Source organism: Canis lupus, chromosome 24 (assembly GCF_003254725.2).
Source record: "Canis lupus dingo isolate Sandy chromosome 24, ASM325472v2, whole genome shotgun sequence".
Taxonomy (NCBI): Eukaryota; Metazoa; Chordata; class Mammalia; order Carnivora; family Canidae; genus Canis; species Canis lupus.
In genome coordinates, this window is record NC_064266.1 from 44,576,156 (window position 1) to 44,603,588 (window position 27,433).

The 27,433-nt window shown below is 34.8% G+C and overlaps 1 protein-coding gene across 10 annotated transcripts in view; it reads right to left on the reverse strand.

Annotated features, from left to right (window-relative positions):
• Positions 1 to 27,433, reverse strand: part of SYCP2 (synaptonemal complex protein 2) — a 78,899-nt gene that overhangs the window by 25,886 nt on the left and 25,580 nt on the right. For 8 of the 10 annotated variants that reach the window (XM_049100289.1, XM_049100291.1, XM_049100296.1 and 5 more), the window contains exons 12-23: positions 26,356 to 26,401; positions 25,734 to 25,829; positions 20,664 to 20,724; positions 13,223 to 13,371; positions 11,859 to 11,933; positions 11,294 to 11,440; positions 8,124 to 8,223; positions 7,111 to 7,268; positions 5,229 to 5,304; positions 4,874 to 4,931; positions 4,138 to 4,271; positions 3,555 to 3,988 (exon numbers count right to left, since the gene is read on the reverse strand). In XM_049100289.1, the coding sequence (XP_048956246.1) occupies positions 3,555 to 3,988; positions 4,138 to 4,271; positions 4,874 to 4,931; positions 5,229 to 5,304; positions 7,111 to 7,268; positions 8,124 to 8,223; positions 11,294 to 11,440; positions 11,859 to 11,933; positions 13,223 to 13,371; positions 20,664 to 20,724; positions 25,734 to 25,829; positions 26,356 to 26,401 (1,534 nt within the window). Of the gene's footprint in view, positions 1 to 3,554; positions 3,989 to 4,137; positions 4,272 to 4,871; positions 4,932 to 5,228; positions 5,305 to 7,110; positions 7,269 to 8,123; positions 8,224 to 11,293; positions 11,441 to 11,858; positions 11,934 to 13,222; positions 13,372 to 20,663; positions 20,725 to 25,733; positions 25,830 to 26,355; positions 26,402 to 27,433 lie in introns of those variants that run through there. The other 2 variants (XM_049100290.1, XR_007405460.1) reach the window with 2 other exon arrangements.

Below are 27,433 nucleotides of genomic sequence, written 5' to 3' on the forward strand. Positions count from 1 at the left end.
GCTTCTTTACCTCAACCTTCATAAAATTGAAGAGAGTTAGGGCTTTGCTCTTAAGTAGGCTTTGGCTTAAGAGAATTTTGTGGCTAGTTTGAGCTTCTATATAGGCCACTCAAGCCTCCTCCAGATCAGTAATAAAGCTGTTTCACAAGAGATCAAGCTTTTTGCTTATCTCAGCTTTTTCCATGATTTCTTCATAAAGCTTAATCATTTTTAGCTTCTGACTTAAAATGAGAGACATGGGACTCTCCCTTTCACTTGAACACTTAGAGACCACTGTAGGATTATTAACTGGTCTAATCTCAATATTGTTATGTCTCAGGGTATAGGGAGGCCTAAGGAGAAGGACAGAGACAGGGGAATGGCCAGTTGGTGGAGCAGTCAGAAAACACCCATGTATTAAGTTTGCCATCTTACCTGGGTGCAGTCATGGTGCCTCAAAACAACTATAATAGTAACATCAAAGAACACTGACCACAGATCACCATAACTAATAATAATAAAAAACTTTAAAATATTATGAAAATTAGCAAAATGTGATAGAGACATAAAGTCAGCAAATGCTGTTGGAAAAATGGCATCACTATACTTGCTCAATACAGGGCTGCCACAAACCTTCAATTCATAAAAAACACAGTTATCTATGAAGTGAAATAAAGCATGCCATGCTTCTATCTAAATTATAGAAACAACTGTTAATATTCGACAATAAAAAAGAGCAAAAAATCTGCGTCAACAACTCACCAAAGACGACATACAGATGGTAAATAAAAATATTAAAAGATGCTCAAATTCATATGTCATTAGGGAACTGTAAATTAAAACAACAAGATACCACTAAGAACAGCTAAAATCCAAGACAATGACAACATTCAATATTGGCAAGGATGTAGATCAACAAGAACCTTCTCATCTGTTGCTCAGAATGCAAAAATGGTACAGCCACGTTTTTCCACTTCCAGAAAACAGGCAGTTTTTCACAAAACTAATATGATCTATGATCCAGCAATCATGCTCCTTGGTATTTCCCCAAATGAGTTGGAAGCTTATGTCCACATAAAATCTGCACAATGAATGTTTACAGAAGCTTTACTCATAACTGTCAAATCACAGAACCAACTGAGATGTTCTTTCAAAGGTGAATAGGTAAACAAATCTTGGCACATGCATATAATGGAATATTATTTAGTGGTAAAAAGAAATGAGCTATTAGGCCACGAAAAGTCATTGCAATTGCTAAGTAAAAGAAGCCAATCTGAAAGGACTATGTACTATACAGTTCCAACTCTATGATATTCTGGAAAAGGCATAACTACAGAGACAGTAAAAAAATCAGTGATTGCCAGGAGTGTGAGGGGGTAAGGAGCACAGGGGAATTTTAAAGCAGTAAAACTATTATGTATGATAATATAATGGAAGATACATGTTGCTATATACCTGTCAAAACATGTATAGTATACAACGCAAAGAGTGAACTCTAATCTGAACTATAGACTTTAGTTAATAATAATGGAAGGACTATAAAGAATTATCATCTGCATAATTTTAGGTAATTTGGCTAAGAGAACACTCCTTACAATACTCCAAAGATTATGCGTTCTCCTGACTCTAGTCATTAGTTTTATCTTTTTTATGGGAATCAGGCATTTTTTAAAATTATAGTAAAACATAATAGAAAAATAACATTTACTATTTTAATCTTTTTTTTTTAAGTGAGAGAGCCAGAGAACAAGTAAGTGAGAGGGAAAGAGAGAGAAAACGTCAAGCGGGCTCCACATCCAGCACAGAGTGTGATGCAGAGTTCAATCTCATGACCCTGACTGAGATCATGACCTGAGCGGAAATCAAGAGTAGGATGCTTAACTGACTGAGCCACCCAGGTGCCCTATTTTGATCATTTTTAAGTTCATGTTTTTATATGTAATAGATCATAAGTTACTACTTACTGTCTCTTCTTGAGATTACTTTGGCTTGATAAAAATGTAGCAAAAATGAACCTCCTCTAAAATAGTGAGTGTGTGAGTTAAGAAGTTCCAGCATAACAGGAACCAACTTGGGAAATCTGTACTGCTGAGCTGCAGAGGTTCTGTTTCTCTGGGTTAACCCAGTGAACAGGGAGCAGAATCAGATAACTATCTTTGAAGAGTATCATGAGTGCCAGTGCCAGGAAATCCTGCATAATAATAACCCAGGGTGCCACACTATGAAAGACTGAAGAGACCTTTTGGAAACAGGAAGTTGGATTTCAAAAAATCAGGGCACAGTTTAGAAGAGATGATCAGTTTCCATACTCCCAGGAAAAAATGAATGACTAGCTCAGGGAAATTCTGTGGAATAATTATAAATTCCAAAGAAAGCAGTTTAAAATAAAAATTGAAGAACAGATCGCCATTTAGACAAAAAGAACCTACTTCCCCTGCATCTGAAGAACTAAATGGCAGCTAAGACTAGAAGGAAGAATAGCATACTATGAAACAAGAAAAAAATGACCCAGAAGTATTTGGTTAAAGAAGACAGTAAGTAGCCAAATAAGGCACAGGAAGTGAGTTGCAGGTTAGAGACAAAATAATAAGGCTGGTCAAGACAAATGAAATAATGTCTGATTATAAACAATAACTGCAAATTATCTATTAAGTATTTAATCTGTATATCAAGACGAATATTTACATCAACTCTAGACATTTGGCTATCCAGGTGTTAATATCACTCTGGAAGATACATGAAAATAGATGCCTATATAATACCTGGATCCTTTAAGGAACAATGAAAAACAGATTCTATTACTGGCAGTGGAATGTATTCTAATTTAAAAGTTTTCTTAACCTGCATCTTGATAGCAATGACAAAATAAAGGATTTATGATAACTGCTACAAAAAGTAAACTTTCAGTCTAAAGTACAGTGCACACTAGCTAAAGCTGTCCTAGAGATATCCTACAGATGATTCATCTGAAGGAGGTGGTAAGAGCTCCAGTGGGGATGAGCAATAGGACAGTAGAAAATAGTCTCCTGTACTCCACCTAGATTTTTTCTTCTTCTTTGAAAAAAACTTGTCAAACTCTAGTGCAATAATCAAAGAAATGGTTTCAGATGCTACTATGTTCAAAATTGAGGTAGGCCATGCAGGAAAACAAATGATGATTAAAACAGTCTTTACGCTCTAATTGGTTAAAACAGGGAAAAAATAGACAAAAATAACCATTTCTTAAAAGAAAAGTAAGCACAGGAGAGCCACAGATAGTTCTCTATACATGCTCAAAGCATCTGAGGGACAGAATAGAAGAAGCCATCAGGAGGATACAAGGAGCTGCAGGTGCATTCATGCTACCCCAGTTTGCAAGCCTGCCCTACACCCTGGGCACTGGGTCTGTGGTGGTGGTGGGGGGCAGACCTAGGATGAGGTCAGGGAGTTCAGGAGGCACTGTCAGAGTGGACACTTAAAGAACAAGGTCTCACAAATGTTAAATCTGCAGCAATTCATGAAGCTTCTTTCACTGCCTTATGTTATCAGATAGGCAAATCATAGGTACACAAAAAGCAAACACACTGAAAGCTCACCATTTTTTTTTGTCTCAAATCCCAGGAATTAAGTTCAGATGTTATTTTTTTCCCTGATTTTCGGTGACTTTTCACATTTTTCCTAGGAGAAGGGTTTTTATCACAAATGGCAGTATTCACATCTTTTGACAGTATGTATTTCTTCCTATAGATCAGAGATTCTTCAACTGTCTTATTTAGGAGAACCGATTTAAAAGTAGTTTCAGATTCAATATGCCAATCCCTTTGCTTGGTGTTTTCAGTATTTTTCTGCTCCGAATGTTTAAGATTATTTAGTTGCTGTTGAGTGTCTCTTTTGCAAACTCCCACTTCTGCTTTCTCTATTTTGTTTTGCTGTGTTTTTTTCTTATATTGCACCTTTTCTGTTTCTTCAGAATTATCCTCAGATATTGACGAGGGTGACTTTTGTTTCATACGTTTTTGGTGGATAATACCTAGTGGAAAAATAAAAAAAAATCAATGCTTATTAAATTAATAAACCAGTAATACATATACTTGTTAAAATCAAAGATATTTATTAGACATTTCAGGAAATGAGTATTTCTCTGAGCTACTATTATATACCGAGAAAACCATATTTCACCTTGACTGAATGTGTCTCCTGATGAAGCACCTGCTCTTTGGCTATTACATAGATTAATATTTGTTACAGGTGTCCAGCATGACCATTTGGAGGGCATTTTATTTCCACAGATATTGTACAAAACACCAGGTAACCTGGAAAATAAAATAACTTGCTTAATATACTATAAAACATTAGTTTTATATGTTTGATTTCTATGATTTCTGAATCATTTCTATGATTTCTGACATGAGACCTTGATTTTTTATTGAGTCAATATTTATTGAATGCAATTTATTATTAGTCAAGTCTGAAAATATTTATGTAAGTCATTATGAAAGTTAAAATTTACTATGTAATTGATCAGATTAAAAACTATTATTAAAAATGTTACATTGTTGCTATTATTCAATATCTACTTAAATAGAGCTCACATATCTTACCTGATCCACTGTGTATTTAAATTAGGTTAAATTCCTCACACTTTATTCTCAAGCACTCATACTTTATTATTTTAAAATTCTCATTCATTTTAAAATGAAAAAGACTGAAGTCTCCCAACTTGGAAAAGAGTTACGTTGGTGGCTATGAAAAAAGCACAGACTCTCCGATTGAGCAATCATAGTAATACTTGAGCTGATCAGTGCTACAGCCAGTATGACATTCTAAGAATATAAGACCTTTTTCTTTTAAATTTATTACACTTATGTAAAAACAATATTAATATATATTAACTGATAGTTTTCTTCATACTTACACAGGTTTTTTTTTTTTTCCTACTGCCTGGGAATCAGGATCAATATCCTGCAGATCATCTAAATAAAAACAAAAATTATAGCACTTTCAATTTTTACCCTGTGCAGTTGGCAGGGTAAAATGGGAGTTGGTAGAGAAATTAGTCAAGATTCACATATTAGGATGCAGAGACTGATCTTCTTGGAGATAGAGGCTGTATTCTATTTCCTCATAACCTCTAAGTTTCTTTCTAAAGCCAAACACATTCATTATAAATCTTTCTTTTTCAAATCAATGAAAGCCAGCGAAGTTAAAGGAAATATGAAGTGTATATATATTTTTAAGAGAAAGTAAAATGCAACCAAAAAGGTACTTACTATTACTAATACTTTGGTTTGGGAATTCAGTGTCCTTACTTTTTGTCTTCTCTACAACTTTAGCAGTTTCAATATGCTATAACACATAGGAGACACGGTAATGTAAATTTAAATCAAGGCATTAAACGAAAACAACTTAAAAGTCAAGAGTATTGAAGTTTAAAACTTTTAAAATAATTTGCCTTGCTATTAAAAGCTGGGTAGTATGTCTGTTGTTTCATAAAGGTTATGCCTGTTCCAAAATACTGCTTGCTTATCCTAAAACACAAGAAAATGATTTTCACTGCAGACAAGGCAGGTCCCATCCACAGCTAGTCAGTCATTCCATTCTCACTTGTAACTGACAATTTCTAGCGTCGCTGTGGCACATCTCTTACTGAAGCTGATCGCACAGCCTGCATCTATTCTGTCTTTTCACTAATATACACACAAGAGTTGGGAATTCTAGAATATTTAATGATTCTGTAAAGTTTTGGCCACTGAACAGGTAACCTCTTGCTGCCGCTAAGCTTCCCTCTTTTCACAGCCACAGATAACACACGTACCCAGATCCAATAACAATCTGCCAATGCTTTCAGAAACATATGCCCTCCAGGCTAAGAACCTGCGCCCTGTCCAGTGTCTTCCCTACTTGGTCTGGCCAGTGGGTATCTCCCAGGGTGTGTGTGTGGGAGCCACAAGGAAGTGTGCAGGTACATGTTGATATCACAATGACAGAAGGGCTCCCCTGACAGGAACAAGCAAGCACAAGCCTGGAATGGCCACCATCCCACCACACTCAGGACCACGTCATACCACTGAACAACAGTGCCCTGATAAGGAACACTTAGCTGCATAATGTGAACAGTTACTTTTGACTCTTTTTAAAAGTATCTTCAACTCTTGCACCATTCATCCTTTGGCCACATAACCATTTCATTTTTTCAAATCCACCAATTCTTTTTTACTGTAACAACAAAGCTGCTAAGCTTTGTTGGAGAAAATGACATATATTTCTTCCTGAACTGATGCCATAATAAAATTCAGTCTTAAATTGAAAGGGCCTTCAATCTTGCCTAACACCTTTACTTATTCTTCATTACCCTTTACTTATCCCTATTATCTCATAGCAGCTGTTTCAAGTCTTTACATGGCCCTGAGCCCTTTACTTCAGCATATCACCAAGACAAATTCACCATGTTCCCGCCTCACACTTTAGAGAAAACAAAAGCTATTAGGCGTTTCTTATCTATAAACTTATCTGTATCTCGGGCTACCTCCTCTATCTCTTCAGGAAATAACTTTCTCTTAGCTATTCTCTGCTCTGTCCCTTCGACTACCTGAATGAATGCCCTTCTCCTTGATGTCCATTTGATTAACCTTTATCAACCCTTCAAAAATATCAACTCACTTTCCATCTCTTTAAAGAGCATCCCCTGGTCTTCACCCTCCCCTCCAGCTCTGGTGTTCGGCACCTTCCCCTCCCCTAGGTTCCTACTGTATCCTATAAGTACAATCTGGGAACATTTATACAATATTATAATTATCTTATTAATCTGCCTAATTTCCACACTAGACTTTGAGATAATTAAGGACAAAGTCCACTTGTATTTTACATTTCTAGAAGACACTAACTTGTATAATTAAACAGTGATGACAAGTCCATTTCTCCTACTGAATATACAAATCAGTTATACTGAATGGATATTCCTAAATTTTACTGTTAGCACAATAAATGAGTCTTGTCAGAAGGAACTGACTTTAAGGAACAATAAACACATTTAATGGTGATACTTTAAACAAAGTGAGGCACTCACTGCTTACAAAAGAAGTTAGCTCAATCTGTATTTCTACAAAAACTTAATAAAATTAATTCTTAAAAATGTTTTCAAAGTAAAGTTACTTTGTCTGTATTATCTCCACTATTTCTTTCTTCAGATGGTCTAGATATAAGAGATACGGCATTGCCCACTTGACCTTCCGACATTTTAGGAGTAACGGGTTTTTCTGCAGAACTCGTCATTTGCAGCGGTGGTTTAGTTCTTCCTCTTCGGGGTGCTGCTAACAAGGAGGACAGAGGACTGCTGTATTTATAGGGCTTCTAGAATTACATACTGCGATTCTTGAGATGAAAAAGATACTTTTCAGATGAAGAAGGTAAAAAATGGAGGTGCAAGGATGGGTCCCAGGTTTCTGGTTTAAATGAGTAAGTAGATACAGATGCCATTTACAAGGTAAGAAATGGACAAAACATTGGCAGGGAGGATGGAAAGATGAATTCATTGTGAAGCCTACTGGACATGAGACAACTGCCCAGTAGGCAACTGGATTAGGGGAACAGAAGGTCACATTTAAATTGTCATAAAGGCCAAATAAGACTGTGTTTTATAGCAGCTAGCATATAGCATTTTTTAATTTGTATTTAGCCCTTAGTATGTATCAGGCACTGCCTAAATATTTCACAATATTCCTTATTGAATGAAGAGTTTTTATTTAGTCTTCTAAACAACTTGAGATAGCCACTTTAGTTCCATTTTATAAAAAGAGAACTGGTTCTACACTTATCTGGGGGATAATCTGTACAAAGTATACATCTGGGGGTGGAGAAATAAGCCCATGCGTCCTGATTAATTCAATGTTTTATCCACTATGTGGCAGCTGACTCCCACTTAAATTGTAATAAATTATTAATGCTGTGTATTAATACTTTAAATAATGTTTATATGTTAATAACCAATATACCTTTCTAAAAAATTTGAAATTTCTTGACAAGTAGAAGACATCTGTGGTTCGTATCTTAATTTCTATGTTCCCACCTTATCACCTAGGTAAATTATGCCCAAATATCTGAATTAAAAAATGCCTGTTTTAAAAATATAATGTTTATTAGAAGTCTTTTAAGACTACAAAACTTACAGGTATTGGTTAAAAGTATTGGACTTCTCACAGTGTATCTATCTGCACCAGGAACAATCATTGATGCTTCAGACATTTTTCTTTTGCCAGGAGTAATTATCTGAAACCACAAGAAGCAGCCACAGTAAACACACATTCTGTCATCTCCATAACATTTTACTCTGTCTGCACACAAAATATAAATGGTATGTTTTTAAAGATTTTATTCATTTACTTCAGAGACAGATGGAGAGAGTGAGCATGAGCAGGGGGAGGAGCAGAGAGAGAGGGATAAGCAGATTCCATACTGAGCACAGACCCCCATGTGCGGGTCTCGATCCCAGGATCGATCACTACCTGGGCCAAAAATCAAGATTTGGATGTTCAATGACTGTGCCCTGCAGGCACCTCTGATACATGGTATTTTATAAACAACATGATATCCATAAATTTCTGTTTTTTAAGGCTGACATAAGATATTTTACCCTAATATTTGGTATTGAATAGGCAGCCAAAACATTCCTTATTTCATTTTTAATTTTTTTAGATTTTTATTTATTTATTCATGAGAGACACAGAGAGAGAGGCAGAGACATAGGCAGGTGGAGAAGCAGACTCCATGCAGGGAGCCCAATGTGGGACTTGATCCCGGGACTCCAGGATCACCCAGGCATCCTAGGAATGTTGTTTTAAAAAGTATTTATAGTATATCCAGACAAATGAAATACAGCCCCCTTATAAACAAGCTGCAAATATTTTATTGATAGTATATCTACAACCAATGGCTCAGTTTCTTATTCTATTTCAGTGTATGATGTTTGGATATATATTTATGTAAATGTGTGAATGCTTTCATAATGTTTAGCATTCTTCAAAAATTCCACACATTTTTAAAACTATATTAATATTCTGTGAAGACTAAAGTAACCTTAGAGTAAAAAGTGGCTACAGGAATTCAGAGACTCAGCAGCATATGAGCTAGTGGTTCCAGTAAAGATGTGCATTTCCTAACTTTATTCAAGAGATGAACAGAAGCAGACAGGCAGAGGCTGGGGCTACAGGGACAGGAGTTTCAGAGGACCCCATGGAAAGGTATAGATGATGACAAACTGTAGAGGCAGAAGAGCGCTGTTTTTCAAAAGGCATCTGTCCCTAAGACTAAGAAAAAAATACTGCAGGAGTTTTTAATAGGTCTGTAAATGGGGTGTGGAGGAAAGGTGGAAAGGAGAGGAAAATGGGGAATTCTATGATTAACCAGAAAACAAACTACCAAACCAATGGATTAGTCAAGAAATGACAGTTCCTAGTGGCATAGTGAATGGGACTTGGAAAATTACCTATTCATATAAATGCTTCAATCCTAAACAAAAGCACAGTGAGTATTTAATGACAGTGCACTGTTTCTCAGAGATCTTTTCTAGAGTTTATGACTCAATAAATTAAAGGTGGGAGTCCTAAGAATCAGAATTTTAAATAAGTACTCAATTTATGATTCTGATATAAAGACATAGAAAATGGCTTTTATAATTTGTCTAAGGAAAACAGAAGATGGCATTTTTCACTTAATTAAGGATACAAGACTAATGAGGTAAAAAATATTAACATCAGTATGCCAAAATGTGTGGAAAAGCCTATGAAAGTAGTTACAGTTGCCTAAAGGTGAGAGATTAGTAAAAATAAAAATAGGAAAACATCCATGAAGAAAAGTGAAAATTAATCAAGACTCGCAAATGTAAGGGCACTTGAAATGAGGAAGGGTAAAAAAAAAGGACAAACAACAGACACCAAAGTATAGAGCAAGAATGAGTGTGACATAAAAGGAGGTAGGAAAGCAATAAGCCTCACTAAAGTGGTGAGTACGTAGAATAAAATGAACTTGTAAAAGGTCTCAGAATTGAGTCAAAATGTAGATGCAGGTCCCAAATTTTCTGAGCAGAAGAATGTGATAAGGACTCTGGGACTAAGAAAAACCAGCAGAAGGTACACCACATAGGGGAGTTCACAGTGTCAAAGACCAAGAAGGAGGTTATTGTACTGAGCTGGGTATGCTAAAATGAATAAGGGCTGGGGCACCTGGGTAGCTCAGTGGTTGGGCGTCTGCCTTTGGTTCAGGTTGTGAATCTGGAGTCCTGGGATCGAGTCCTGCATCAGGCTCCCCATAGGGAGCCTGCTTCTCCCTCTGCCAGTGTCTCTGCCTCTCTGTCTCCTATGAATAAATAAATCTTTTTTAAAAAGTAAAATAAAATGAGCAAGGGTGAAGGGAATGAGGAAAGGATGTGAGAGGTACTAGGAAAGGGCCATCACTAGTACCTTGGTCCTAGGTATGAGGAGAGAGGAGGTGGGAATCAGGATACCGTCGGAAAATTAATGGTAGCATTATTGAATTTTGAATGCAGATACAAGTTTGAAGCAAAAGATAAAAGAGTTTGAGGTTAGACTTTAGGAAAAGAAGAGACATTCAAAAGGAAAGCATTCAAAGAATAAGTGGAGACTTTGCTGCAAGCACTTTGAAAACAGCCTTTTAAGGGAGAAGGCATGGAGATGTTCAGGAGGCTGAGTCAAGCTTTCAGAGCAAATCTACATTTAGGATGTGGGGAGAAAAAGTATCTTTAATGTAGTAACAGAAATAGGAAGAGAACTAAAATGCTAACAGAAACCAAAAAAGGAGAGGACATTAAGACGGGGCCGTTAGCAATGTCAAGTGTCACAACAAGATTAGAAGGCTGAGAAATGGTTCTTTTGAATGTGCCTAAAGGAGAGCCTCCACAGAGCAGGAAGAGGAGGAAAAAGAATTAACACTTAGCTTTCTTTCCTTGTACAAATAAAGAGAACGTTACACATTATAGATTTGTATTCTATATCACAGCCAAAAGCAAATAGAGAACAGACAGGATAAATACAAAACATGGTACTTTTTTTTTTTTTTTTTTTTTTTTTTTTTTTTTACGTATTTCTAACTTGGAATTTACAAGTGTATACTATACCTGTCCTAACCCTCTTACCTCTAAACATAAACACAGTTGCTAAAACACTATCTTTCATTTGCGTTTGTAAAAGGCAGGGGAAAATACTCTGACATGTTATTGATGAAGGCCATTAAGGTAACTTCTATATGCTTTTTCTATTAATTGTATGTAGCAATGATTTGATCTATGCTGTTTTATAAACAACTATTTTGACACCAAATTTACCTCCAGCTGACTATTCTTTCCATCCACTTGACTACTGTTTTTGATGTTTTTTGGAGGTTTCGCATCTTCCTTTTGGGAGTTAGGTTTTTCTTTCAAAGTAATGAGTTCCTCTTCAATGGGTGAGGTTTGACTTTCTGGCACTAGAATCTGTTGGAGAATATGGAAAAAAGTATTTCAAACTGCAAACCACAAGAAGTTCTCAAAAAACTGATGTCTTAATAAAGTACCCATTCATCCATACTTAAAAAGTCAATTCTTTCTGTTTCCTATGTACTTAATCCTACAAAATGACCCAACAAAAATCATCCACATCTTCAAATGTCAACAGACATAAAACAAGCTTTGGAATTAGTGCCAGGACAGATACTTCTAATTTTTAAACTTATCAAAAGGGTATTTGTAACTATCTTTTGTACTAAAATAAATGATCATTAATAACATGTTTTAAAAAATCATATATCTTAATAGGGCACTATATGTTGAGACTATTTTTTAAATATTCACCTTTCAAGTATTTAAGGTTCAATTTAGCTCAGTGATAAAAATCCAGAAGTCTGACACATACCTGTGATCCACTTGCATCAAAAAGTATATGTACAGATGTTTTGGCAACTGAGATGCCTTGTTTTCTGGTAAATTCCTAAAATCAAATTAATTCAAAATGATGTCATTTTCTCCCAGTTATTTCCAAGTTAATGTTATTATTTACTGTTTCCTTTCAAAACTGCCAAATTATCTCAAATCATTATTTTGTATATATAAATACCCTTCTCCACAAACACAGTCTCTATTTTTCTTTACCATAAATCTACCATGAACTGAATGTGTCCCTCTCAAATGCATATACTGAAACCTAACCCCCAAAGAGATGATATTAGGAGGTGGGACCTCTGGGAGGCAACTGGGTCATCAGGGCAGGACCCTTGTGAGTGAGATCAGTGCCTTTATAAAATGAAGGCTCCCTCATGTCTTCTACCATGTGAAGATAGAGTGAAAAGACAGCCACTATGAACCAGGAAGAGGGCCCTCACCAGAAAATAAGCCTGCTGGCACCCTGCTCTTGGACTTCTAGCCTCCAGAACTATGGGAAATAAGTGGAAATAATAAATGGAAACCAAGGAAGGAAGGAAGGAAGGAAGGAAGGAAGGAAGGAAGGAAGGAAGGAAGGAAGGAAGGAAGGAAGGGAGAGAGGGAGGGAGGGAGGGAGGGAGGGAGGGAGGGAGGGAGAGAAGGCAGGCAGGCATAAAGGAAGGAAAGGAAGGAAAGAAGAAAGGAAGGGAAGGAAGGAAGGTAGGCTTGTCATTTAAGCCACCCAGTCTACAGTATTTTTGCTACAGCAGCCTGAACAAAGACTTGCACTATCCAAACTTGTCAACAGAATAGCTCCCTGAGACATAACATGAATCATCACCTTACTGATTCATGATGTCTTCCCTGGTCTTAGAAAGCATCTTCTCTAAATTTTGCCTCCAAGGCCATTTCAAGACCCATCTGCATAGACTTTCCTTCAAATTTGACTTTTAATGAGCATACTCTCTTCTCAACTTCTATACTTCATTTTTGCTATGCCCCTCATTCCCTTCTTCTTGAGGTAGATTCTGTAATTCTCACAATGTTTAATAATTTAAAAACATGGCCTTATCTCAATTCACTTTTTAAACTAGCAGGAATTCATTATACGTTCCGAATACTTCAGCTTTTTTTGTCATCTGAGATTCTAACAGGTGTCTCAAGGTTATTGCTAACAATCTGATGGTTATTCCACAATACAAATTTAAAGAACTAAAAATCAACATGTCATTTTAAGAATTCTAGGGGAAAATGTCAATGAAACTTACAGTCCCAAGTAACTTAAACTTTCCATAATTATGGAAAAATATTAAAAAGAATTTTATGAAAATAAATATTAAAAAGAATTTAAACACTTACCCTATATTTACTTGCACCAAAAATTTTTCGTGTCACATTAGTGATTTCTAATGATGCATCAAAATACAAAAGCAATTCTTTCCCTTCTCTTTTACTAATTTTTATGATGCTTTTCAGAATTATGGTCAGTAGCTTCTTCGATTCTCTCACTATACACAAACAAATCATATCGATTAGTTTATATTCATTTCTATGATACCACTCTATAGGTATAAGAAAATCATGTAGCATATCAATTAAATTGAAATGAAATAACATTAGCTTTTAGGATTTAACAATCAATTCCAGTACCAACTAGTTATGTAAACAAATCAATTCAATTCACTTTTCACAGTCTTAGTTCCTGATCTATAAATTATAAGTTGATACAATAACTACTGAGCTAAAGCCCTAAATACACTCTAGACACTAACAGGTTCTTAATAAATATTCCTAAAACACATCCAATAAAACTATTTGCTTAATTTAAAACAGGCAAAGAAAATAACTTTAGTTCCAAAAATAACTATATTTCTAGGCATATGCATCTATGCCAACATTTCTATTAAACCCACCTATTACAAGCTGACAGAAAACAACTGTCAAAAACCTTGAGTGCCAAGAAACTGTGAAGAATCAGTGCAATTCCTCCATGAATTAAATGATCCACTGAAAATACTGTGCATGTCAGTTTAAAAGAGGTATTCACCTCCCTTCTTCCAAAATTCACCAAAGAATCACATGACATCCAATTACTGTGCCTATATTATGGACTAAAGGCCACTATGGCCCTGTCCTACTTCTGATGGTGCTCCTGTTGACTGCCAAGTTGCCACACCTGCCACCAATGTAGATTTTTGGGTGAGAGGAAAACATCCTGATGGAGATGGAGCATACCAACTAGAAAAATTTGTCTCTACATCAGGGAAAGCTTTGCTGGCTACTTTATGACCTAACCTATAGGACAAATGTCCCTATCAGCTATAAAATTCTGATTTCTATGAGGTTTACTCAAGCAGATTATGTGTTATTTGTTTTTGCAACTATATGGTATGAAGAACTTCCACAGTAATATCCTTTGATGGTAATAAGAATTATTAATAGCTTGAAGATAGTGGTGACAGTTTCTAACTCTAAAGAGTACTGGTGGCTTTATTTTGTGGAAAAAAAGTTGTATATTTCAACATTAACAGTTTTCAGGCTTTAGAGATGAAAGTCTGGGTGACTTTTAAGACAATAATATTTTGAATTCTGATGATGAATATTAGAAAATATATAATTCTTATGGATATTTTTGCTGATTATTATATCACTCTAATTTCTTCCTACAGCTTACTATGAACTTATAATACAATATTTGCTTCACAGCTCACATAAACATGGTATTAGAATTACTTCAAATATTGCTGAATGCTTTGTACCATTTGTACAAAGTATTCTCCACATATATTGTGACTATATAAGAATTTATTGATATTTGTTATATTTTATTATGGGCTTTGTTGAAATTTCTGGTATTTCCTTTAACTGCCTGTACTATATTATGGCTTGCTTTTAATCAACAATATTACTGAGGTACCAGAAAAAGTTATTTTGTTGCCTGCTAAAAAAGCCAAGTGTTTTGGGGTGCCTGGGTGGCTCAGTTGAGCATCCAACTCTTGGTTTTGGCTCAGGTCATGATCTCGGGGTTGTGAGATTGAGCCCTGTGATGGCTTCTGCACGCAGTGCAGAGTCTGCTTGTGACTTTCTCTTCCTCTCCCCCTTCCCATAGCTGTGTGCTTACATAAACACACTCTCTTTAAATAAAATTTTTAAAAAATCTATTTATAGATAAACATATTTTATGAGATTCTAGTACACTATATGAATATAATAATGTTTTCTCCTGTAAAGGCACTTAGAACATTTTAAGATTGTCCATGGAGCCTTTATTTTATAAATTCTTACATATTCTATAAAAAAGAGTCTAACTGCCTGCACTCCCTCATGCTGCTGCTTCCCTATTCCCCCAGTCTGCAACTACTGAAATTCTTTTTCACTAGAAATATTCTTTGATTTTTTATATTCCCCAAATGAAAAATAGTGAAAGGGAATAAAGGGGAAAGGAGGAAAAAATAAGTGGGAAATATCAGAAAGGAAGACAGAACATGAAAGACTCCTAACTCTGGGAAACGAACTAGGGGTGGTGGAAGGGGAGGTGGGCGGGGGGTGAGGGTGACTGGGTGATGGGCACTGAGGTGGGCACTTGACGGGATGAGCACTGGGTGTTATTCTATATGTTGACAAATTGAACACCAATAAAAATAAATTTATTAAAAAAAAGAAATATTCATTGATTTTCAGGTTCCACTTTTTTTAGTATCATGAGTGCCATTTGTGTAAAAATTCAGATACTGCCTGTTCCATATATAGATTACCACTTTACTACAAGGGATATTAAAGGATACACATGAACATCCAGGTGAAGAGATACACAGTGTAAGGTCTGGAAGGGTCTGGAGCACAGGAGCTCCAGTTTAGGGTACCCTACCCTCCTGGCATGAAGATTCATTCTTATTCACCAACCAGGAATCTTAAAAAAAAAAAAAAAACCCTTTTAATCTATACATAAAGAACTTAATTTTTTATAAAACGGTCCTCATAAAATTAGGATGAGATATATATTTGAAAATAAATCTTAAAAATCAACTTCAGGTTATGCTATTAAAACAATGAAAATAAAAAAAATAAAAAATAAATAAAAATAAAATAAAAAATAAAAAAAATAAGAAAATAAAACAATGAAAATAACTTTTTCCCACCATTTACAAGCAATTACATTTGGCAAGATGCAAAAGACAGAGCTTTGTTAGGAAGTGGAGGCAGTGATTAGTGTGAAAATAAAGGGGAGAAAAGAAATTTTAAAAATGTTAAGAGAACGTGGAAAATGATTAATTGAGGGAGAGGAAACAAGCAAGAATGGCTCCTGTACTGGTGGACCTGGAAGATTATCATACTGTTTGTCAAAACAGGAGATAAAGGAGGACTATCTAGAGCTTAATTGAGAAATTAGGAAAATAGATTCAAAAATGAAAGTGCAGGCAACAGCATCAAATGTGAGGGAAGGGTCAGTATAAGGACTCAAAGTTTGCATACTGATATGAATAATAAAGTTAACTATTACTCTGATATCTAAAATTTCAGTGGAGTGGGATGGAAAACAGAACACAGTAAGAGCAGAACTGAAAAGCAGAAGAAAAAAATGATTTAGTAAAAATTCTCTCTCAAAATTGGCTATGAATGGAAAAAAAATGAGATGAATAGAGGAAGATGAAGATCCAAGTAGGCTTTTTGTTTTAAAATGCAATAGCACAGGTACCATAAACATATACGAGGTTTTAAAAAAAGATGGAAAAGTTAAAAAATTAGGGGCTCCTGGCAGGCTCGGTCAGTGGATCTTGATCTAGGAATTGTGGGTTCCAGCCCCACACTGGGTGTAGAGATTAAAGAAAATAAAATCTTTAAAAAAAACACATGGGAGAAAACACCATGCTAAATGAAAAAAAGACAGTCACAAAAGATATACACTGTATGGTTCCACTTAAAATAGTCAAATTCTTAGAAGAAAAATGTAGAATGGTGGTTACCAGGGGCTGAGTGGGTGGAGAAAAAAGTTGTTTAATGGGTCTAGAGTTACAATTTGGCAAGATGACAAAGGTTCTGGAGATCTGTTTCACAGTAATGTGAATACACTTAACTCTACTGAACTTATACACTTAAAATTAGTTAAGGTAACAAATTTTATGTTGTATTTATTTTTCTTGACCAAAATTTTAAAAATTGGAGAAACTCAGTGAAGAGGTACATGTAAAATTTCTGTACTATTTTGGCAAGTTTTCTGTAATCTAAAACTATTCTAAAATTTAAAAATTAACTTAAAAAAAGACCCAAGTCAAACTTCCAGAGATGAAAAATATAATAGCAGAGGTAAACATTATACAGAATAGGATCAGAGGCAGATTAGAAACTGCTAAAGAAAATATTAATGATCATGAAATACAGCAAAGGTATTCAAACACAAAAAGGGTGGGGGGCAATCTGGGTTGGATGGAATAGAGAAACCACAGAATCAGTGAGCTGTGGGAAAACTTCAGGTAGCTTAGTGTATGTATAATCAGTCCCCAGAGGAGAGGAGAAGAACAAACCAGCAGAAAAAATATTTGAAGAATACTGGATGAAAACTTTAAATTTGATGAAAACTATGAACCCACAGAACAAATAAGCTCAATGAACCTCAAGAACAAACAACATGAAGAAAATCACACTAAAACAGTGTGATGAAATTATTTAAAACTAGTGATGAAGACAAAAATCTTAAAAGCAGCCAGGTTTTGAAAAGATTTTAAATAAAATGGAACAAACTAGAGAATGACAGTAGATTTCTCATCAGAAACAACACAAGACAGGAAGACAGGAGACAGCAGAATAACATCTTTAAAGTAAACTAAACTAAAACAATAGGCAATCTAAAATTTGACATATATCAAAAGTACTTTTCAAAAATGAAAACAAAAGATTTTTCTGATCTATAAAAACTAAAAGAACTCATCACCAGCGTATTGTGCTTCAGGACATTTCCTTCTCTTAAAAGGAAAACAGGAGCTGGTAGAAATCTGAATCCACACAAAGGAAAACCAAACACTGGACATGCTAAATGTGTAGGTAAATACAAAATACATTTTAATCCACTTTTAAAATCTCTTTAGAAGCTAACTGGCTGCATAAAGCCAAAATCATTACACCATATTGTAAGGTTTCTGACACAAGCAAAAGCAAAACAACAACAAACAAACAAAAACCTTTTTCATACCTACTGACAGCAATGGCACAAAAGCCAGGAAAGCAAAAGTGGTAGTACACTGTTATAGGGATCCCGTGTTACATCTAATAGGGTATAATATTCCTTGAATATACACACTATTAAAGATGAATAAAACAAACCCCAAATCAACCAGTGTTTTTTTAATTAAAGAAGGTATAAGGCCAACAAATGAGATATAATAAAATTACTGAAAAAAACAATACAAAAAAAAAAAGAGAAAACCACACACGGCAGATGAAATGGCAGGTAGAAAAAACAAGAGCTAAATGGTAAATTTAAAGCATATCACTAATCACATCAATGTCATAATTAAAAGGCAGACATTGTCAAGTTATATTTAAAAAATAAGACCTCTAGTGTATGATGTCTACAAATAATCTACTTGAAATATATTGACAAAAATAAGTTAAAAATAAAGAAAAGAAAGATATGCCATGCCATAACTAACCAAGAGAAAGCCTGAGACGATATCTTAATATGAAAGCACATTACAGAGCAAACAATTTTACCATAGGAAGAGGATCATTTCATAATGACAAAGAGGTCAATTTAACATGAAAAGATTCTACTACATCTTTATACAACAACAGAAAGTAAAAATACCTGAAGCAAAAAATGATATAAATCAAAGAATAGGAAAAAGTCAGTTGTATGTGACTTCAATACCACCTTCTCAGAAACTGACAGAACAAGTAGGCAATAGTGAGGCTATAGAAAACTGGAGTAACACTCTCAACCCAACCCTTCACCCAACAACAGAAGACCCATTCCTTTCAAGTGCATACAGAACTCTGACCAAGACAAACCATACACCGGGTCATAAAGTAAGTGTCAATATATTTATTCATTTTTTAAAAGGTTTTATCTATCTGACAGAGAGCAAGCAAGAGAGCACAAGCAAGGAGAGCAGCAGGTAGAAAGAGGAGGAGAAGCAGACTCCCAGCTGAGCAGGGAGCCCAACACAGGACTTGATCCCAGGACCTTGAGATCATGACCTTAACCGAAAGCAGATGCTTGACTGAGCCACCCAGGCACCCCAAGTGGCAATATATTTAAAAGGATTCTTAAATCATACAAAAGTACACTCTCTAACAACAATGAAATTGTTAGAAATCAATAACAAAGTTATCTCTAAAATCCCAAATATAGGGACACCTGGGTGGCTCAGTGGTTGAGTGTCTGTCCTTGGCTCTGATTGTGATCCCAGGATCCTGGAATCGAGTCGCATATTAGGCTCCCCACCAGGAGCCTGCTTCTCCCTCTGCCTTTGTCTCTGCCTCTGTGTCTCTCATAAATAAATACATAAAATCTTTAAAAATAAAATAAAATAAAATCCCAAATATATAGAATCTACATAAAAAATTTCTAAATAAACCTATGGATCAAGAAAGAAATCAAAAGAAAAACTTCAAAAGGATCAGATTAATGAAAATAGAAACAACATATTGTAATTTTTGAGATGCTGCTAAGGAAGTACTTAGGAGGAGAATTTAAAGCTGTAAATTGCTCCATTAGAAGAATAAACAGTCTTTGATCAATGACCTCAGTTTCTACCCTGAGACATCAGAAACAGAAAAGCAAATTAAATCAAGCAGAAAAAAAAAAAAAGAGACAATAAACAGAAGAGTAGAGATCAACTAAATTGAAAATAGAAAACAATAGAGAAAAATTAATGAAACCAAAGGCTGGTTCTTTGACAATACCAGTAAACTGATATTCCTCTCATCAGACTGATTAGGAAAAAATATATATAAGTATGAAACATCAGGAATGACAGAAAGGCCATCACAGCAGTCTACCATAAAGTTTTTATAGACAAACAAAAGAACAACTTTGTGACTTGGTAGTAGGCAAGAATTACTTAGGGCACACAAAGCAATAAGCACAAATGAAAAAACTGATCAGGGGACTTCAAATTTAAAGGCTTCTGCTCATTAAAGGCATGACTAAGAAAATAAATAAGCAAGATGCAGATGGGGAGAAAATACACACAGAACATCTATCTAAGGTTTGATACCGACAATATGTAAGAATTCAAACTTAAAAAAAAAGTCCAGTAAAAAAAGGACAAAATATTTAAATGGATACTTCACAAAGGAATACATATGAATGGCCACCAAGCAAATGCAAAAGTGCATCACATATCCAGTCAACAGGAATATGCAATTAGAGACTATCATGAGATACCACTACATCCCCATTGAAATGACTCAAATAAAGCTTGATATCTGAATGTGTAGTGGTATCAGACTCTGCCAGCAGTGTTATACAGTTCCAGGTATAGACGTGCAGGTATGAGATGTGTGGATCTAATCAAACTAATAGAATAAAAGGGCAAGAACCCTGAACATACTGACAAGAAACTGACTGATCACATAGGTTTTTAGATTAGATAAAGAAAGTTCAGGAAGGAGTTGGGAAATTGACGGCGGGGGAAATGTGGATTCAGGGAATTCTGATGATACTGAACTATCAAATTTATGAATATGAATATATGAAAATGCTGACTTTTTTCATTAGTCTATTTTTTCCCCAGAGCATACAACTGCTACTCCACGTGATAAGAATCCAGAGGAGAATGAGAGAAAACAAGTTTAGTACCTTCAATGCTGTATATCTGTACTTTATCCTCAGGCACAGTCACTGCTTCCCAATGATGGTCCTTAAATTTAAAAACAGGTTTGACTATAAATAAATCATTTACTCCTGCTTTAAATAATCTTTAAACATTATTTTTTAAATTATACAAATAAAGTTATTTAAGTATCACTAAGTAACCAGCTGATAGAACACATTTCTTGCTCCATCAATCGATTATGCAATATATTACACATGCCACATTTAATCTGTTCACGTTTAAAAGGAAGAAACACTGATATAATTTCATAGTATAATGGTCTAATTTCCTGTTTTTGACCAAAAAAAGGAATTAATACCATTAATATATATTAGAGGATATCCTTTTTATTTTTTATTATTTTTTATAAATTTATTTTTTTTATTGGTGTTCAATTTGCCAATATATAGAATAACACCCAGTGCTCATCCCGTCAAGTGCCCACCTCAGTGCCCGTCACCCAGTTACCCCCACCCCCCGCCCACCTCCCCTTAATGGTCTCATTTGGGGAATATAAAAAATATTAAAAAAAATGACAGGGAATAAAGGGGAGAGGATATCCTTTTTAAAAAATGTTACCAAATCCTGTCATGTATGCTTCTGAAATAGTGTGGTATCATATGCATTCCTCAATTCCACTGATTAACTGTCTTTACATTCAAACACTGAATGCATATGAAAAATCACTGAAAATATTTTCCCCTTCTCCTTTCCACATGTTTTCATTGAAAATCTGTGTAACTGGATAAAATAATACTGAATTCACAAAAAAAAAAAAAAAAGCTACAAGAAAAAATAGATATCATTCCTAAAAGATGAGATCCTAAAACCTTTTACTAATCTTGTGAGGAAAACAGATCTGCTTCTTTGGTTATTTAAGGACAATTCATTGTATAGGAATTCATCTGAATCCCCAATCCCTTTTCTAACTCTACTTCTTTGTCTGAATTGAAACCAGTCCATATGCTGAGGGCAGCACTACCATTATGGTGTCTCCAGTCAGGTTAATTCTCCCATATCTCAAAGCCTCAGGGTCCAGAGAAAAGGCCTGCTATCCTCTTCCCTGCCCCAAAGGTTTTAGCAGCTTCATATTTTCTAGGTATAAAAACACTTGCTCCTTTGGGCACATGCAACCTGGCTGTTATCATGTACTAACTTCAAAGTGATGTTTCCTGGTTTACTGCCTTTCTTTTAAAAACATTTTTATATTATGGAAATTTTCATATTATGTATTTTTTATTTTTTAACTTAATTAACATATAGTATATTACTAGTTTTGGAGGTAGAGTTCAGTGATTCATCAGTTTTATAAAATACCCAGTGCTCACTACAGCTACAAACCCTCCTTCATGCCCATAACCCAGTTACCCCATCTCCCCACCCACATCCCTTCCAGCGACCCTCAGTTTGTTTCCTATGATTAAGGGTCTCTTATGGTTTAACCTCTCTGATTTTGTCATTTTATTTTTCCCTCCCTTCCCCTATGATCCTCTGTTTTGATTCTTAAATTTCACATGAGTGAGATAACATGATAATTGTCTTTATTTCACTCAGCACAATACCCTCTAGTTCCATCCACATGATTGCAAATGGCAAGATTTCACTTTTTGATGGCTGAGTAGTATTCCATTGTATATATAGACCACATCTTCTTAATCCTTTTATCTGTCAATGGACATCTGGGCTCTTTCCATAGTTTGACCCTTGTGGACATTGCTGCTTTAAACACTGGGTGTAAGTACCCCTTCTGATCACTACCTTTCTATCTTTGGGGTAAATACTCAGTAGTGCAATTGCTGGGCAGGCCATTTTTAACTTTCTCAGGAACTTCCATACTGTTTTCCAGAGTGGCTGCATTGGCTTGCATTTCCACTAACAGTATAAGAGGATTCCCCTTTCTCCAAATCCTCACCAACATTTGTTGTTTCCTAACTTGTTAATTTACCCATTGTGACTGGTATGAGATAGTACCTCATTGTGGTTTTGATTTGTAGTTCCCTGATGCCGAGTGATGTTGAGCATTTTTTCTTGTGTCTATTAGCCATTTGTATGTCTTCTTTGAGAAATGTCTGTTCATTTCTTCTGCCCATTTCTTGACTGGGTTATTTGTTCTTTGGGCATTGAGTTTGATAAGTTCTTTATAGATTTTGGATATCAGCCCTTTATCTGATAAGACATTTGCAAATATCTTCTCCTATTCTGTGGGTTGTCTTTTGCTATGTTTCCTTTGCTTTGCAAAAGCTTTTTATCTTGATGAAGTCCTAATAGTTCATTCTTGCCTTCATTTCCCTTGCCTTTGGAGACTAGTAGGAAGTTGCTGCGGCTGAGGTCAAAGAGGTTGCTGCCTGTGTTCTCATCTAGGGTTTTGATTGATTACTGTCTCACATTTAGGTATTTCATCCATTTTGAGTCTATTTTTGTGTATGGTGTAAGGAAATGATCCAGTTTCGTTCTTCTGCATGTAGCTGTCCAATTTTCCCAACACCATTTATTAAAGAGACTGTCCTTTTTCCAGTAGATATTCTTTCCTGCTTTGTCAAAGATTAGCTGGCCATAGAGTTGAGAGTCTGTTTCTGGGGTCTCTATTCTGTTCCACTGATCTCTGCATCTGTTTTTGTGTCAGTACTATACTGTCTTGATGAGGACAGCTTTGTAACAGAGCTTGAAGTCTGGAAATATGATGCCACCAGCTTTGGTTTTCTCTTTCAACATTCCTTTGGCGAACCAAGATTCTTTTGTGATTTCCATACAAATTTTAGTATTATTTGTTCCAGAAGTGTTGATGGTATTTTGATAGGGATTGCATTGAACGTAGAGACTGCTCTGGATAGCAAGACATTTTAACAATATTTGTTCTTCCAAACCATGAGCATGGAACGTTTTTCCATTTCTTTGTGTCTTCCTGAATTTCTTTCACGAGTGTTCTACAGTTTTCAGAGTACAGATCCTTTACCTCTTTGGTTAGGTTTATTTCTAGGTATCTCATGTTTTTTTTTTTTTTTTGTGCAATTGTAAATGGGACTGATTCCTTAATTTCTCTTTATTCTGTCTCATTGTACAGAAATGCAACTGATTTCTATGCATTGATTTTATATCCTGCCAGTCTGTTGAATTCCTGTATGAGTTCTAACAATTTTGAGGTAGAGTCTTTCGGGTTTTCCACATAGAGTACACATCAACTGTGAAGAAAGGTTGACTTCCTTGCTAATTCAGATGCAGTTTATTTTTTTGTTGTTGTTGTTGTTGCCTGACTGCTGAGGCTAGGACTTCCTGTACTATGTTGAACAACAGTGGACATCTTGTTGTATTCCTGACCTTAGGGGAAAGGCTGAGAGCTTTGAGAAGGATATTCACTGTGGGCTTTTTGTATATGGCTTTTATGATATTGAGGTATGTTCCCGCTATTCCTACACTGTGGAGAGGTTTAATCAAGAAGGATGCTGTACTTTGTCAAATGCTTTTTCTGCATCTATTGAGAGGATCATATGGCTGGGAGGCAACTTTAAACGTCAGATTGAGTTATCAATTCGTTATCTCTATAAAGAAGCAGTATTTGTACTGAAATCTAAATGAGAAGAAATTATGATGCAAAGATTTGGAAGTTTCTAGGCAGAAGAATCAACAAGTAGAAAGATATGAAATGGGCATGATCTTTGTTAAAGAAATAGAATTAAGGTGTCTGGAACATAGTAAGCATAGAGAATGGTCTGAGATATGAGAAAAATAGCCAGGGACCAGATCATAAAGGCCCTCATACACAATGCTAAAGAGACAAAAGAAGGATCTTAAGCAATACATGGAGAATGGCTTTTAGAAAAGTCAAGAGAATACAGGAGAATGTACTATAGAAATCCAGGAAAGAGAGGATTCTAAATCTATATTTTGGAGGAATCTCCTGCATTTCTAGGTCAGTTTCTGGCACATGGCAGGCATTTAACACTTATAATTGCATTTTATACTATCCCTACCATATATCATACTGTAATTGCTTATTTTCTCATTGAAATCATCCATTGGACCAAACTCAGTGAAGGCAGGGACTACATCAATCCTATTCTATCTTCTTCTCCTGAAATCAAAGACCATTCTTAAAGAGAACCCAGTTAAAAATATTCCTACAAACCCTGCTGGAATAAATACACCAGTAAAAACAGTCATTGGCCCTGAGAAACAGTGCTAATACTTAGAACTAAATTTTAATAAAGTATTCTACAAAGGTGTTCTAAAATAAAAAGAAATAATGGTATATGGAAATCCTCAGGGGCATTTGCTTAATGTCTATCTATAGTTTACCTGGAACAAAAGGCAGGATTTTACAAGAGACAGACTAAGAAGTCTAGATTCTCATTAAAATATCAGTAACCACAATTAGATTAGTATATGCAGATCAACTCTTAGTTGGATTTTAACAAAGTAACTATTTACTCCAGGCCAGAAGTATGCCCATGGACCAAATATTAAGTGGTAGCTATTTGGAAACAATGGCTCAAGAATTCTCAGATTAAACTAAGGCAGTAGAAAATATACCATCTGGTTGTAAGGTTTAAATATGGCTACAACATAGCACATAAAGAACTAAATCACTTCCAAATAGTACCATAAGAATTAATACCTCAGAATTTCGAAATGGAAAATTTTATGAATGGATAAAGACTACTCATCATTGTCTGTTAAAATATTTGTAAGGAGTACCTCTGCATTTGATTAACTGGTATCTCCTCTAGATTCCGGTTCACATGTTCATATGAATGTTAAATGTTAGATCATTAACCTGTAATTTATTTCTGAAAAATCTTAGATTTAAAAACTAGTATTAAAATCCAGCTTTAAAAAATAATGAAATCTAGCATTAATTTTTCTGTTGCAATAAAACATTAGAAATAATCTTCATTTCTAATTAACTGAATGGGTTACCATGCTAATCAAAAGTATAGAGTTAATATTGAAATCTAGTAAAATAGCTAGAAAAATAAATATACAAAAAATCCATGTTCTTAGATTAAAACATTGTATACATACACATATACGAACATAAAATGGTAGATGGAACTTACATCATTATCTCCGGCAATGTAGAATGACAGAGTCTGGCTCCCAAGATTAAAATCTATCCAAAATTCCTCAAGTTTTTCATCTGAAGGTATTTGTAACTAATAAAACAAAACATAAAAAACTACTATATACTATGATTTTAAAAGTGACAACAGAAAATTATGACTATGTTATACTCATGGTTGTTTGTTTTTTTAAAAGAAAAAAAGACAGCTAGAGGTGAACAAAGAGAAAGATCAAATAGAGCATTTAAACCAATTTAGAAACAATGAAAAGAAATGCTGCTTTATTATCTTACACAGAAATTAGCTAGCTCTAAGAAATCACAAAGATTCCAAGTGTAAAGTGCAAATAAAATGTTAGTTTGATTAATGAATGGTAAATCAATAATAGGTTTGACTTAAAGAAAAAAAGAAAATTTGAAGTACAACCTTCATATTTCAGTTATCCTTAGCTACAAATATATCACTTCATAAAATGTCTCTTAGACATAGAATACTAAACCTATATTTGTGATCAAATTATGACTATTTTTAACGTTCTTGTCAACTCGTAACTTGTAATTCACTTGACCTTGTATCAAAATTCATCCAATAACTAAAACATGTTAAATCTAAAACTTACCTCATATTTATCAAGAAATGCTGATAAACAAGGAAACGTAAAGACCCTAAAATAAAAAGTAGTCTGTGTTAGAGAAAAATTTAATAAGACTTCACAGTGTAATCTTGACTAACCATTGAAATCATGTCTAAGATCAAAAGGAAATCATGCTGTGACCTTAATGATTTAAATAAATTCATATCTCCTTTTTTATTACTTTTTAAAGTAAGAGTTTAATGGAAATTTGTTTCTATAGAAAAAGTATATTATTTTGGTGTCACTACTACTCAACCTCCCATTCTGACTACAATAACTGTACAACTTTACTTTTTATGCTATTTACTAGGAGTAAAAATTCCTAATTCAGTTTATTGTATTGACATAGTGGAATAAGTGGTGGAAGCTCCTACAGGATTTACATAGGAAAAGAAGAGAAGTGAATAATACAGCTAATAAAAATGACCGAATTTGCCAAACACTTTCTTGGTCATATACCATTATAAGCACTTGATATATAATCATCTCACTTAGTTTCTACAATAAACATATAGGTAGGTGCTGTATTTTTATTTTACAGCTAAGGAAACTAAGGCAAGTAAGTTTAATAATTTGCCCAACATCAGAATAGGAAGAGGAAAACCTATGATTCAAATCCAAAAAACACGAGTCCCTGCATTCAACCCTTACCTTGTCTTCTATTTCCTTAGTAAATAAAGTAAATGTGAACTCATTCATCCAATAAAGCTGTCCTGAGCATCTATAACACAGTGTCGGGCACTGAACTGCAAATACTGCTCTTCTATTACTATCAAAAGTGATAATTACCTTTCATTCATGCCCATTCCTGAGATTAAATAACCTCAGAAAGAGGTCAGCCTTACAGTGCATTAATTATATATATATATAAAAAAAGAAAACTTGTTTGCTATATATTTTTCTACCAGTATGTGGATAAAGAAGGTAGCTCAAGTAACATATGTATCAAAAATTTATTATTCCTTAAAGATGAAATTTATGATAATGTATAGGCAATTCTAAAATATAATAAACCAAATTTAGACAGTTATTAATATTAAATAAAATGCATGTTTCCTCTAAA